The sequence below is a fragment of the Molossus molossus genome, unplaced genomic scaffold (assembly GCF_014108415.1).
Source record: "Molossus molossus isolate mMolMol1 unplaced genomic scaffold, mMolMol1.p scaffold_m16_p_23, whole genome shotgun sequence".
NCBI classification, from domain to species: Eukaryota; Metazoa; Chordata; class Mammalia; order Chiroptera; family Molossidae; genus Molossus; species Molossus molossus.
In genome coordinates, this window is record NW_023425359.1 from 15,254,436 (window position 1) to 15,269,167 (window position 14,732).

The 14,732-nt window shown below is 39.2% G+C and overlaps 1 protein-coding gene across 2 annotated transcripts in view; it reads left to right on the plus strand.

Moving 5' to 3' along the window:
• The window catches only part of WDR26 (WD repeat domain 26), a 43,262-nt gene extending 34,593 nt beyond the window's left edge, over window positions 1–8,669 (plus strand). For both annotated transcript variants that reach the window (XM_036277655.1, XM_036277654.1), the window contains exons 13-14: window positions 1,294–1,479; window positions 4,300–8,669. In XM_036277655.1, coding sequence (XP_036133548.1) covers window positions 1,294–1,479; window positions 4,300–4,325 — 212 coding nt within the window. In that variant the 3' untranslated portion in view covers window positions 4,326–8,669. The remainder of the gene's footprint in view (window positions 1–1,293; window positions 1,480–4,299) is intronic.
• Window positions 8,670–14,732: the final 6,063 nt, after the last annotated feature.

The following is a 14,732-nucleotide window of genomic DNA, read 5'->3' on the forward strand; positions in this document are numbered from 1 at the left end:
AGAGAAGACAGTGTGCCCAGAATTACCCAGCTAGTCAGTGATGGAGGGAGGGTGTGAAGAGTCATCCGACACCAGAGCCCACACTCTGAACCACTGTTCTGTGCTATTTGGTCACTGTTGTTGTTCTGGGGGTTTTAGTTTTTATGGTCACTTCATGAGATTATAAATAGCTGACTACAAAGCCATGTGATGCAGATATGGGACAGTTGTCCAGACTCACTGGTTAGCTCTTGAGCAGGGCCTCCTGGATTGCTGTCCCAGCTTCACCATTTATTAGCTGTTCACCATGAGCAGGATGCTAACCTCTTAGTCTATGAAAGCGGGCTAAGCACAGTACCCACCTTAACAATGATAGTGAAGACTAAATAATATATTTAAAGTATTCAGTACCTAGTACTTTATAAGCACTTAATAAAGATTGAGTTACCATCTTTATTGCTGTTTTTTAATTTGAATACATTGCTTTTCTGTCACCTCACATTTCCATAGAATTCTTCATCTCTGTCCTACATTTGTTTACATTCAAAGACCTTGGCTGTGATAACATATACTGTACGACGTGTGTATTACAAAATATTGCAAATAGATTTTATGGTGACTTGAGATCTAATCACCTTTTGACAGGAGGGAAATGTGTATTTTATTAAAATGGTTTCTCATAAGGTAGTTTATTAAACATTTATATTTGGGTTCTTTTGGGGGGTGTTGTTTTCTTAATCCTCACCTGAGGATATTTTTCCATTAATTTTCAGATAGAGTGGGAGGGAAAGAGAGAGAGAAACATCCATGTGAGAGAGACATGTCAATTGGGGTTGCCTCCCATACGACCCCTACCAGGGCTGGGGATCGAATCGCAACTGAATTGCCCTTGACCGGAATCAAACCCGAGACACTTTGGTCCATGCTGTGAGGGCTGAGCCAAACCGGCCAGGGCTATATTTGTTTTTTTAAGTCCTGATAATCAAGTCATGTGTTCTTGTTCTGTATGCAATGAATGGTAATGAAAAATCAGTTAGCCCTGGCCAGTTTGGCTCAGCGGTTAGAGCATCAGCCTACAGACTGGAGAGTCCCGGGTTTAGTTCCCACTAATGGCATGTACCTTGGTTGCAGTTTGTCCCCGGCCCAGTTGGGGTTGTGTGGGTGGTGACCACTCAATGTGTGTGTGTCTCTCTCTCCCTGCCCCTCTCCCTCCTGCTCTATCTGAAGATAAATGCAAAAAAAAAAAAAAAAATCAGTTGGCTTTGTTAGTGTAAAACCACCTCATAACCTTTCTCTCAATCACTGCCCATTCAGATCACAAGGTTTACATCTGGCACAAGCGCAGTGAGCTGCCCATTGCGGAGCTGACAGGGCACACACGCACAGTCAACTGTGTGAGCTGGAACCCCCGGGTCCCATCCATGATGGCCAGCGCCTCGGACGATGGCACTGTTAGGATATGGGGACCAGCACCTTTTCTAGACCACCAGAATATTGAAGGTAATGCCATTGCGTAGCCCTCCCGTGTTCTCTCCAGGTGAAACGGGCCCTGCTGATGGTTACCAAGTTGTAGCAGTTTTAAACAGCACTGTATCTATGTGGGATATAATTTATTATCTTCCTTTCTTAGAGATTGCACACTCTCACTCCGCAGATGGAGTTTAAGGTCATCTAAGATGCAGTGGTGTTTTTTGTTTCACTGGTGACAGTGGGGAGAATAAGCTAGAAAGTGCTATCTCATTTACATCCAGTTAGCTATTTAGTATTGTCACTTTTAAAATCTTAGGAAAATCTGGTTCATTATCAAAGTAGCATTTTATACTTTAGACCCATGAGCTAGCTAGTACACAAAATTGAGCAACTTTAGAATGATCTTGATTATTATAGATTTTACTCTTTAAAATAAGTATCTGTTAACACTGTGTGGCCACTAGTGGAGCTGTGTGTGGGGCGTAGAGGGAGGAGGGGAACTAACATTCATCGGGCACCTGTGTGCCAAGCAGCACGCGAGGCTTCTCCACAGCGTCCCAGGTAAAATCTTCACGGCCCTACGAGAGAAGTGGCACAACTGGTTGGCCTGTCGAATGCTGCCAGGTCTTCCAGTCCAGGCCTGAAAGATCTTTCCACTACTTGTGGGTACTTGGTGATGAAGACAGTCCAGGCCAGAGGCAGACAGTTAAGGGCAGAGCTTAATTGAGCCAAGATCAGTACTAGAGAGGAGAGATAATGAGAAGTTTTATGTAAATGACATATCTGTCTGTTTTTCAAACAGAGCAAGTTAAATATTTAGTTTGCTTAGAAGGAAGTAATTTACCTAGACATCGATTGTTTTGTTCATAGTGTGCCCCACGCAAGTGTTTTACTAAGAAAGATGACCAGCTGCTCTCAGTTAAGTTATTCTCACTGGAAGACGGTTGTCAGGATAACATCTGTGGTTTGAAAAAGCATATTCTCTGCACTTTTATTTTTATCTTTGTGGTACCAATTGTAAAAGATTTGGCCAGGTCTTACTGGCTGGTGAGGATATATGGACAAAGATGAGGGTAAAAAGCATGAAGAGCATGTGGGTCAAAAAGTTTGAGAATTCCTGCCCGGTTGTTCAGAACCGTGAAGGACTTTTTTGTATTTGCAGATTCCTTCGTGACATTCTGACATTCCTATGGGAAGTCAGCTAAGACCAACAATTTTACCTTCTTTTGTTGTCCTGTTTAGATGTCAAGACCCACTCTCTAAGATAATTTATAAATCTATAACGGATACATACGTGCTTTTCTAATTTTATTAGTCACTTAAAAGTTATTTCTTCAAAGAAACATATTTGATTTTAAAGAAGTAGGAAAATAGGTATTTAGTAACTGATTTATTATAAGTGTATTTATTTTAGACATAACCTTGAGGATATGTGTATGCTTCCTCTGCAGTGGAATAAGAGTTCACTGCTATTTGGTGAATTTGACTAATGTGGATACTCATTACAGTATGTAAGCCAAGTGTTAGTTCTGCTGTAAGATCCGGGTCTAATTCAGCAACTGTCCATTGTGCTTTAGCTACATAGGTATAACCCCCAAGAGATTTTTCATTTACACCTAAAGTAGGAAAACAACTTCTATATTTAGATACTTGGTTATATTCTTTTTATGCAGTCATCTTCTGGGTTCTTTTTTCTCTGCTTGAAAACATTTCTTCTTTTTTTTTGGTACATGCCCCTAGCGGGAATTCTCTGGTCCACACAGGCCGACGCTCCAGCCGCTGAGCCACACCAGCCAGGGCTTGAAGACATTTTTTTCTAATTAAAGTAACACCTGTTTGGAATAGAAATTTTTAAAAATACAGATGAGACTAAAGATGACATTTAAAAACCATTACACTCTAAGATATATAAGTCATTTAAATAAAAATATTTCACTGAACTCCATTTCAAAACAGAAAATTTGCTGACCTTTTATTATAATAGTAGAGTTCCATGCTGTGTGTATTTTTTTGTTTTTTAAGAAATATATAAAATGGAATAGTCTCAAGTACTAACATATGTTACAACTTAGATGAGCCTTGAAAATAATATGCTAAGTGAAAGAAGCCAGACTCAAAATAGCACATATTGTGATTCCATTTATATGAAATGGTCCTGAATAGGCAAATCCATGGAGACGGAAAGTATACTAGAGTTGCTTAGGGTTGAGAGTGGGGGTTTGTATATGCTAATGGGTGATGAAAATGTTCTGAAATTAATTGTGATGGTTGTACAATCCTGTGAATATACTAATAACTGTTCAATTGTACTTTTTAAATGGGTACATTGTGTAGCATGTGAATTATATTAATAAAGCTGTTGACACATTACCCAACCCCCCAAAAAATAAGTGTAGGGTCATTTTGCAGAATTTCAAACTGAGCCACTAAAAGGAGAATTAAGTATATAATTATAATGCACAGTTCTGCCTTGGACTGCCAGATAGGTCTTAACTATTATAAACTTTAAAAGATTTTTCTATCATGCATAACTATTTCAAGGTTCGTTTTAAAAGTAGGGAATTCCAATATGATATTTAGTTGAGTTCTATACTATTCAACATAATCATGAGTCTAGACTCCAATATATAATCTAAGACAAATGGGGGCACATTGTTTTAATGATTATGATGAAAGTACAAAGAGTCTGCCTTGATGTGATTTTTTTGTTGTTGTTGTTGTTTTAATGTTACTATGTGTTATAATGTCATGGTGCTGATTTGAAAACTTTCTAACTGGAAACTTTTCTCTCCCCCTCCCCTTTTCTTCCTCTCACCCCCCTTCCCCGTACACACGTCATCTTGTCTTCAGAGGAATGCAGTAGCATGGATAGTTGATGGCGAATTTGGAGCTGACGACTTCTGTTTAACTTAAATTAGTCGTATTTTAATGGCTTGGGATTTGGTGCAAACAAACATGATTGATAGCTGGACAGACATGCTCGTCATGAAAAAGAACCATTTCTGAAGCCCGATTGGGGCCAAACATTTACACCTTGCTTCATAGTAACCAGTTGAGATGAAGCACGTCGTTAGAACGTTGTTGGACACCATGTTGAATTATCCCCCCCATCGGTTGTGAAGAACTGTGCTACATTCAGGCTTACCCATTGAACTCAGTATATATATTTTTTTCCCTCCTGCCTTTTGTCTGGTGGGATACCATTCTTGTTGCTCTTCTGTGTAATGAAGTTTAAAATGCTTGTTTGGAAAACTTTATTTAACAGTTTAGAAGGCTTGATAGAAAGAGTGCATTAGTGTGAAGAGTATACATTGGATAGGAAAGAATTTCCTTTTTTTGTTTCTCCAAATCTTTCCGCCTTATTTAGCTTGAGATCTTTGCAGCTTGGTTCATGGAGTCTAGCCCTGCCCGCTGCGCAGTATATACAGACCCAGAGGATAAACCAGTGAACTATGTCAGAAGCACTCTCAATATTACATTTGACAAAAAGTTTTGTACTTTTCACAGAGCTTGTTGCCCCGTAAAAGGGTTAACAGCACAATTTTTTAAAAAATAAATTAAGAAGTATTTATAGGATCAAAGTGACTTCATTTGTATACATTTGGAATCTAAACCAGCGTAAAAACAGTTTTCCTCTATAATTTAGATACACAATATAACTGATGCTCTTCTGGAATACCACGTGAGACATGGTCAGAAACAGTGCTTGGAAGGACATTACACAGGAAACTCAGAGTAATACTTTGAAGGTTTTCCCCCTTTTGTTTTATTCCTGAAGTAACATCAGTACCTGATCTTGAAGAAATTCAAGATTCAAAAAAGACAATTTTAAATATAATCAACATGAGAGACAGTAGTCAGTTTAGAATTTCAACAAAGCTTGTTCCAAGTTGTTCTCAACTTGGGAAATCGTTTTGGTGTGATCTAGCAAGAGAGTAGAAATCAGCAGATATGAACACTTTGGAAGTTTGTAGTATAACTGAGCTCGTTAGAAGAATTCAGCAGGTTACAAACATACTTAACTTGGGTTTAAAACCTCATAGTCATTTCTCTTAATTGCCCTTCATATTTTGTCATGTAGGGACACATACATTTAAAGAAACTTCCCTCTCAGTTTTTCAGATCTTGCCATACTGAACCTCATTCTAAACTGGTGCTGTGGGTAGTCTGTCCTTCTCCCTCCCCTTTCGTTCAAGGGAAGGTTTCCTTCATGGAAAAGCACTTTTAATTTTGAGAATTTCACATTTTAAAATAAGCCAAAAGCCTGGTGTTCACATTGTGCTTTTAAATCCCGTAGCAGCTGAATGCAACATCCTTAGCCTCCTTTGAAATTCCCTTCTTTTTCGATAGAGGATAAAGACGGTGACCACAGCTGTTATGTTGGGAAGAGGGGTGGGAATGCCCCCAAAATACTCATGAAGAAAAAGTTGACAAGTTTCCCACAAGACCCAGCCAAGTCTATAATATATTAAGACTATGAGTAGACTCTTGAGGGTCTACAAAGAAGAGAAAGGCTTGGATGTCAGGAATTCTTCCATTGGGGGTGGGAGGTAGGGGATGGCAGCAGGGAGAAACGGGAAAGGTCAGGGAAGGGGAGAAGAAAGAAAAATACAATTGGCCTTAAAACAGCAGATTCTCCCAAAAGCTCTCCTAGTAAGAGAAAATGACAAATCGTGGTCAGCAGATTATTTTATCAAATTGGTATGTAAAAGATTTCTTTAAGCTCCATTTTGCAGAGATCATTACTTAGAATCAAGAATTCCTGTTTTGATACTTCTAAGTTAAGATAACTAATATGTTACAGTTTATCTGGTACTTCATTTTTCTTAAAGTTACTTTTTACTTTAAGCTTGAATAAAAATCTTCATTGGTAACTGTATATAATTAAGTGGCAACTTCTCTTTACCTCAGTACAGTTATATCCATATTTTAAGTGATTCATGTATATACCCTGAAGCCGTTAATACACCCCAGTCTACAGTAACACCACTGACAGGATGTGGGCATAGAAACTCCACAGCTGTTTACAAACGTGGTTACAGTGTGCTTGGGTGCATTGTAACCTTCACTGAGATTTGTGCCCATTCAGGGGCAGTTTGGCACTCAGATTCTACTCTACTTCACCCAGCCACCCCAAGACCTGAGTTTTCAGAGTGCTTCTGAAGTCCAGTTAAAAACACTTAAAAAAGTGGAGTAAAAGTAAGGCACATCTTACAAGAACTAACTCCATTAAAACGGAGTAACAACTATGCAAAGGTTTCTACAGCAGCTCGGTGAGTTTGTTTTCCAGGTCTGTCTTAACTGGCAGTTTCCTGTATATACTGGTACTTTGCTGTGCCAATTTGCTGTAAACGTCTATCTCGTGCATTTGCCATGTTGTGACTGTGCTAGAAAGGCGAAATAAAGGATGAAGAAACCTAGGGTCTTATGTTACAAAGAACCCGATAGCAGGATGGTCTAACCCCCAGATGTAACTGAAAACTTCTGATAGTGCTATAGTCTACATAGGGTTAAGAGTGAGAATATATGAGAGAAAACTATCAAGCCAGCCACAAGATACTAACAAGTGTATAAATTGAAAAGTACCAATACTTTTTGCACATAGATCAAAATAGAGTGGAGAATTTTGGCTCCAAAAATCAGGTTAGTAGGTTCATTTCCATGTGCTTAAAAATGTTTTTGTTGTTATTCGTTGATTAAGGGCTAGAGCAAGTATGAAATTAAATGTCTTTTTCCTCCAAACAATTGGTTATTAATAGTACAATGTTGGATATGCGATTACTAAGACTGGCATGTGAATGGTGACAAAGAATTAGGGGAATTAGTTGGGAGGGATGACAAAGCTTCAGTTTTGGTTTTTGTAATTTATTAGTGTTCATGCCAGCTACCTTTCTGTTACTCTTATTGGCCAGGTAAATGTGTTACATAAAACCAGGTAAGTAGTTTAAACAGGAAATTTTACTTGCAAATGTCCCTACAAATAGACCCATTTTAGTGGGTGGGAGACAAAAAGGGATTACCTCACTTTAAACATAAACTGTAATTAAAATAACCCGCTAGTTGAAAGGGGAAAAAAATCCAACTTTTGTCAGTATTTTCTTAATCTAAAATCACACTAGTAATAATCTGGTGATTTTTATTAGGGGTATTCTCCCTCTAGAGTGGCATTCTATGCATTAATAGAAAACCCTTCTTTCCCACCCTTCCCCATCTTGAAATTTTCTTTTTTAGGATGTTGGTTCCTGCACACAAGAACCTCTGCTCACAGTGGTAAATATATCGTACATCTCTTGAAAGGGACATATCCATGTCAGTTTCTTTCACAGCAGAAGATGGCTGCTTTTGAATGGGGAGGAAAGAAGACATTTTTCTTAATATCCTTTTTGTCCCATCTCTAAAATGTATAAATATCTTGATTTGGTTTTAATTTCTCACTTAGACGTTAGCAGCTCTCTTTTGAGGTTGCTCTCCAAAATAGTACTTCCATTCAAAAACCATGTCTGATTTAATGTAAACTGCTAATTTAAAAGGGGTGAATTTCATTTACACATAGACACTTTCTAAAAACAGGGTGACCTTAATTGAAATTTTTCAGTGTTGTTATTAGGCTATTGTTACAGTAGCTGCCCTATAGTTGCAAAAACAAAAAACTATAAAAATTCCTACCCTATCTACTTAATCCAGATAGCCTGGATGCAATGAAACTAATAGTATAAAAATGTGTATGTGTGTGTGTATGTCTGTGTGGAAGAGAGAGAGTACTTAATTCATAAAAAGGCCTGGAAACAGCTGTTCTAGGTTTCTGTCCATTTTACTAAAAGTCTTGTGCACATGCAAAGTGCCCTCTCTGAATTTAAGGTTTGGTTAATACTGGTATATTTTTATAAGATTGAGATTGTGTCCCCATCTTTAACTTAAACATTTTCATTATCAGGGTCAATGTGCTAAAACCGAATTGTAACATTTTTAGGCACAGATGGAAAAAATGTTATTGGCTCCTTGAAAATGTGTGTGTGTGGCAAGGGGAATAGATCCACAAAAGCATGTATGTCCTTACAAACCAAGCTGGAGAGATCAAGAAAAGAACTTGTGTCGATCTCAAGATTTTCTAAATTGTCAAGATTTACATGGCATTGTGGTGGAACTAGTTAACATTAGAGCTTTTGGTATGTAATAACTATTTGCTATGGACTGATTAAATGTTTCAAAGGATTGTGTTCTTAAATTTTGGGGGTTTTTTTGTTTGTTTTTTTAAACTGCCTCTCAGATTATATTTAGTAGTTTAAATTTCTTTGCTTTATTATTTCATTAAAGCATAAAAAACTTCAGGTCTCTGATATTTATTTTCACTTGTCCTACTAATTATTTACAAAACACCCTTTGTTAACTTTTATAAATGTGTAGTATATTAAATGTCTTTAAATTTTTGTTCAGTTGATGCTACATTAACTTTGATTTGCTTTACTGGGTTGTTGTTTTTTTAATACACCTTTCCATGTCAGTGCTTAGCACTTAACCAATCATTTGTATTCCCTTTCAATCCAATAAACAGAATGAATAAGTAATTGTTGCTGTGTTAAATCTCTTAATGTCCATTAATCTGCATGTTTCGGTAGTACTATTTTTACCTGAAACACCCAATTTGCTGAATTTGACTTCCATATATTTGTAGTTTTTAAGTGGTGTCTAAAGAAAGACTGCTTTATCTGTTGGGGTATCTTTTTAAAGAGCTATTGTGTGGAATCATGGGTTAATTTAGAAAAAATTATAAAGGAACACATGCCCCATTTTGTTCAAAAATATTACTGCCTTTGAAATTATGCATTTAGACATTGGATACATTGACGAGTAGAGAAAGTATACTTCTAGTTTGAAATTTAAATTTCTATCATAATTGTATAGTTCTTCAAAGATCTTCGAGAAAAGCATTCGTTGTATACAAATTTATTATAGTACATATGCATTTATGAAACAAATGAAAACCAATTGCCCCATCGGGGTGAATTATTACAGAAGTGGGCATTAAGATTTTTACTTAGAGTTGTGTTCAGTAAAAGGAAGTTCAAATGTGACAAGTTAGTATCTGGGAGGCAAGTCCTGGGGAGTCGGCTTAGGGCAGCAGATCCACCAGGGAGGCAGAGGTGGTGCCTTCCGCATTGCCAACTGCTCACTGCTTTGGGAGTCATGGCTGCAACTTCCTCTGGCCAACAGGCAAGAGAAGGGAGAAGTTTTTCTACTTGTTTTGTTTAAAGACAGCTGTACATTGCAGAGTTAGCTAACTTAAGATTGTTCATCTACATTTAAAGTTTCGTGCCAGCCTGGCTGGTGGGGCTCAGTGTTTGAGCGTCGACCCATGCACCAAGAGGTCTCCGGTTCAATTCCTGGACAGGGCACATGCCCAGGTTGTGGGCCTGATCCCCAGTGGAGGGCATGCTGGAGGCAGGCAGTCGATGTTCTCATCATGTTTCTCTCTCTCTCCCTCTCCCTTCCTCTCTCTAAAATCAATAAAGAAAAAAAATTTTTTTTTTAAATCAAGTTTTCATGCCAGATCCCAGCACCAGGAATAAAAATTTCCCAACCTTAACAAATCGTAAGAGTAGAGAGTAGTATTTTAGAACAATTCAATTCCCTTCTACTTAAGGAAAAGTTGATGGTCTTTGATCACATCATTTAATGATTTCCACTTGAATATTTTTCCAGAAAAACTTAAAACCGTTAAGGAAGATTCAACAAACAAAATGACCTACTACTACTTCCACGCATCTTATGTGTCGCTGTTGATTTTGTGGCAGTGGCTCTTTTTTCTCCAACTTGACTGGAGTACTTACTGTGAGCTTGCTGGTCATGAAACAGTTTTCTAATCACACAGTTAACAAATATTCAATCAGTGTGTAATTATAGCTAATGCAGAAAACAGGGAAGGACAAGTTTTCAATTCCTTTTTGGATGTGAGGATTAGTGGCTTCTTTGGTCATTATATTGAAGCACCTGGGGTCCCTCATACACAATTTAAAACTTTCTTTTACAGGCTCAGCAAAAATATCTTAAGACGTAATTAGTCATGATAGACCATATCTAGAATTCAAATTATAAATATGCTAAATGCTTTTCATTTAACTTATTTTTTAATCCTCACCCAAGGATATTTTTCCATTTATCTTCAGATAGCTTCAGATAAAGTGGAAGGAGGGAGGGGGTGAGAGAGAGAAACATCGATGTGAGAGAGACACATCAACTGGTTGCCTCCCGCAGAACCCCAACCAGGGCCAGGGACAAAATGCAGCCGAGGTACGTGCCCTTGGTCGGAATTGAACCTGTGACTCTTTGTTCCACAGGCTGACACTCTAACTTCTGGGCCAAACCCGCCAGGGCTTAGCTTACCTTAATACCCCCAAATAATTTTATGTTGTCAGTTGGCACTAAACCACTTATTGATGTATTTGGGGAACCACGGGACTAGACTGTATTACTTCAGCAATGAGACCAAGAACTAGAAGCAAGAGCAAGAAGGGTTTTGAGCCCAGCCAGTGTGGCTCAGTAGATTAAGTGTGGTTCCATGGACTGAGAGGTCCCAGTTTGATTCCCGGTCAGGGCACATGCCTAGGTTGCAGGCTCAGTCACCAGTAGGGGGCGTGCAGGAGGCAGCCAATCGATGTTTCTTTCTAAAAAAATGAACACTTTTTTTTAAAAAAAGGGTTTTGAGAGGGACTAACCTAAGCACTGCATGCCTCTTTGGTCACTACATTAATACAGAACAGGTATTCGTTTGGGCTAATGTACTAGATTCTTATTCTGGGCCAGTCACTGGAGGAGTCACTTTATATGCATTTCATTGGGTTCTCAAGGTAGCTTTATGGGGCAGATACTCTAATTCCCATTTTACAAATGAGGGAAATAGGTTGAAACGAAGTAACTGGTCTGAAGGAGCTGGGACTCAAAGCTAGGTGCCTTTGAACTCATGTTTTTAAGCATTACACCATCCAAACCCTTAGTCTGCATATGGCCGCTTGCCTCGGAATAAAACTGTTAAAACATGTCAAGGACAGGTGAACAGTTTAAGGGCCCATATTACTGATTATAGTTAACTGCATAATTCATAAAAGAAAATAACACTTTTGACATATTAGATACTTTTCTCCATATAATTAAAGCAATCAAAACAGACAGATTCATGAAGTTTTATAGAGGAAAATCTCCACAGTAAATTTGAGTATCTTGAAGTTTTATAACTATATAGTGGTTAAAATCATGGGTTTTGGAGTCATTAGACCTGAATATAAATCCTATCACTTGATGTGTCACTTTAGACAAGTTACTTAACCCATCAACACCTAGTCCCCTTATCTATAAAAGCAGCTAACAGCATCTTACCAAACAGCATTGTAATGTGTGAGAATGCACACAGTAAAATCACAACCAACTCTTTAAGAGTGACTTAAAAGTTAGGATAGAAGATGCAGTCATCAAAATCCAGAATATTGGAGGGTGTACACTATGTCAAATGACCCAGTTTCTTCAACAAATTGCAAGGAAAAAACAGAAACTGAGATTTAAGAGACATTAACCAAATGAAATGTACAGCTCTTGTTTGGATCCCAATGTGAACAAATCAACTGCAAAATGAGCAATGGGCATGTAGCATTAAGAAATTATAGTTCAGCCCTGGCCGGTTTGGCTCAGCAGTTAGAGCGTCAGCCTGCGGTCCAGAGAGACCCGGGTTCGGTTCCCGCTAAGGGCATGTACTTCGGTTGCGGTTTGTCCCCGGCCCTGGTTGGGTCATGTGGGTGGCGACCACTCGATGTGTCCCTTCACGTCGATGTTTCTCTCTCTCTCTCTCTCTCCCTCCCTCCCACTCTATCTGAACAAAATATCAAAAAATGTCCTCGGGTGAGGATAAAAAAAAAAAAAAAAAGAAATTATAGTTCAGCCCTGGCCAGTTTGGCTCAGCGGTTGAGCGTCAGCCTGTGGACCAGAGAGCCCTGGGTTCGGTTCCCGCTAGGGGCACGTACCACACACAAAAAATTATAGTTCATATATGACATTGGTACTATGGTAGTGTATGTGTATGTGTATGTCGAGAACCCTTGTCTTACAGATAATTATTATATAATGATGTCCGGTGAGTCAAAACAGGGTGGGGGAGGGAAGGTTATGGATGAAACGAGAATGCCCATGAGTTTGATTACTGTAGCTAGTAAAGTAGAAAATTACCAAGTAACAGAGGACTAGTCTTGCCCTCCAGCTCTTTCTGATAGAGAACATACAGTGACAGCCAAACTTGTTGCTTTTCGCTGAACCATCAGGTTTGAGTCTCACCCAGTTTGTATCCAATCTGTGAAATACAGCTGCTGATCATATCAAGTGTTACGTTAAGGCTCTAGAACTTGATTCCATGTTATTGTCTCTCTCCTTCAGAGATCATCATTTTGAGTGAACTGAGCTGTGAAAATAGACAAAGGATTTAAGCTCCTTCCTTGCTGAAGTACCAGCCTATTGCCCAAAGTTTATAAGGTGCTCAGAACAGCAGATATAAGATGACTGGACGTAGTGTGTAGCTCAGAATCTTATTGTGCCCCTCAGTACTTGACATGCAAGATGCTGCACTGGATAATGGGAATGTAAGTATTTGTTAAATGGATTAACTTTCTGACTAGGTTCTAATGTTGACTGGGAACTGATACAGAAGAAACCACGGTTGCTCCATTGCGGATGTAGCAAACCAAATATATAGCAGAGGAAGCCACAAACCTCTGAGCTCTCAGCTCGCTGTTCTGACCACCCCACTCTTCCCTACCCAGCTTCAAAGGGAGGCAACTAAAAAAAGCTCTTATCAAGGAATGTCTTCTAAAGAGCAACTTGAGCTAAGTAACAAGCTAACTCCGTGAGCAGTTCCTTTAACCAAATCTATAGTTCTGTGGATTATTACTGTGATTACTGCAGGTTGCAACGCTAACCCTAACATTTTGACCCTCAGTCATTAATTTATTTAACTAAAGCAAAACAATTTGGCTACTACCTTTTAGCATTTTCATAAAAAGTATGGCTTAAAGCCAAAAGGCTTCACTGACAAACCCTGGAAGCCAAACTAGCCCATTCTTTGAACAGCCATGAAGAAAATTTCACTACACCAAAATATTCCAGACTGGTACACTACAGAGCAAAAAGTATACTTGGTTTAAAGTACATAAACTCAGGTGGCAGAGATCTAGATGATAAGCACAAATTTTCAAACCTACCTTTTCTATCTTGCCGCCTGTTTCTACATATTAGAACAAGTTGGGACAATTTTACATAGTTGGAACAATTGCACCTAGCACACACACTTTTAACCACAATTACTCCTGACGAAATATTACTTGTGAGTGAAGGTGATTTCACAAGTCTCCAGTGCAGCAGGTAGAGCAGTCTCCTTTGCTAGTCTAGCATGACTTGGAACATCTCATGTGACTGACTGCCTTGAAAACAAAGACATGGGCTTTGATCATGTTGCTCCATTGCTCCTCTGATGTAGACATCTTGCTGATGGAGCAATAGAATAACACAATCAGATTTACTTGTTCATTCAACCTTCATTTACTGTGTGTGCAAGGCACGGTGTTAGGTGCCAGGAGCAGGAGGAGGAAGATACAATATGTATAAGAGTGCGCTCTGCCCTCTAGGAGCGTACAATCTAGTAAGAGATGAGTTGCAAAAAAGTAACTGTAATACCAGACAGAACGTGGTAAGCGCCATGGGAGATCAAGTGCCCCCCACCCCCAGGCAGCTTTCTTAGCTCTCAAATTCAGAGACCGGGTAAGAGGAATCAGATTTGGGCTTTTACTGTTGTCATGGGTGTGGCATGAAAAGGTGGCCGAGGGGACCTGCCAGGCTGTGGTGACCTGAGCTGCCTCTTAGATCTGCTGCCTTGGCCCTCTCAGCTGAGGTCCAGAAATTAGCTGGGGCACCTGTACCAATGAGGGGCTGAAAGAAAAGGGGAAATGACACAACAGAGAAAAATATTGTGCACACAGGAGCACCCCGTGGTAGTCTGCCCTGGCTGGGCCCTGGGGACTGTGCCTCCACAGAGACAGGGAAGAGGAGCGACAAGGAGATTGCACTGGACTAACCATCAGGACTCCAGATGCAAACTCAAGGCCTCAGTTCTCTGTCCTTAAGATGAAGTTAAACCAAATGATATCTAAGGCCTCTGCAACTCTCCCATCAATGAAAAGCACAGAAAGTTAATCTTTAGCGTCTTAACCACAGCTTTGAAAGTCTGTGCTTTTTCCCCCTTTACATCATTT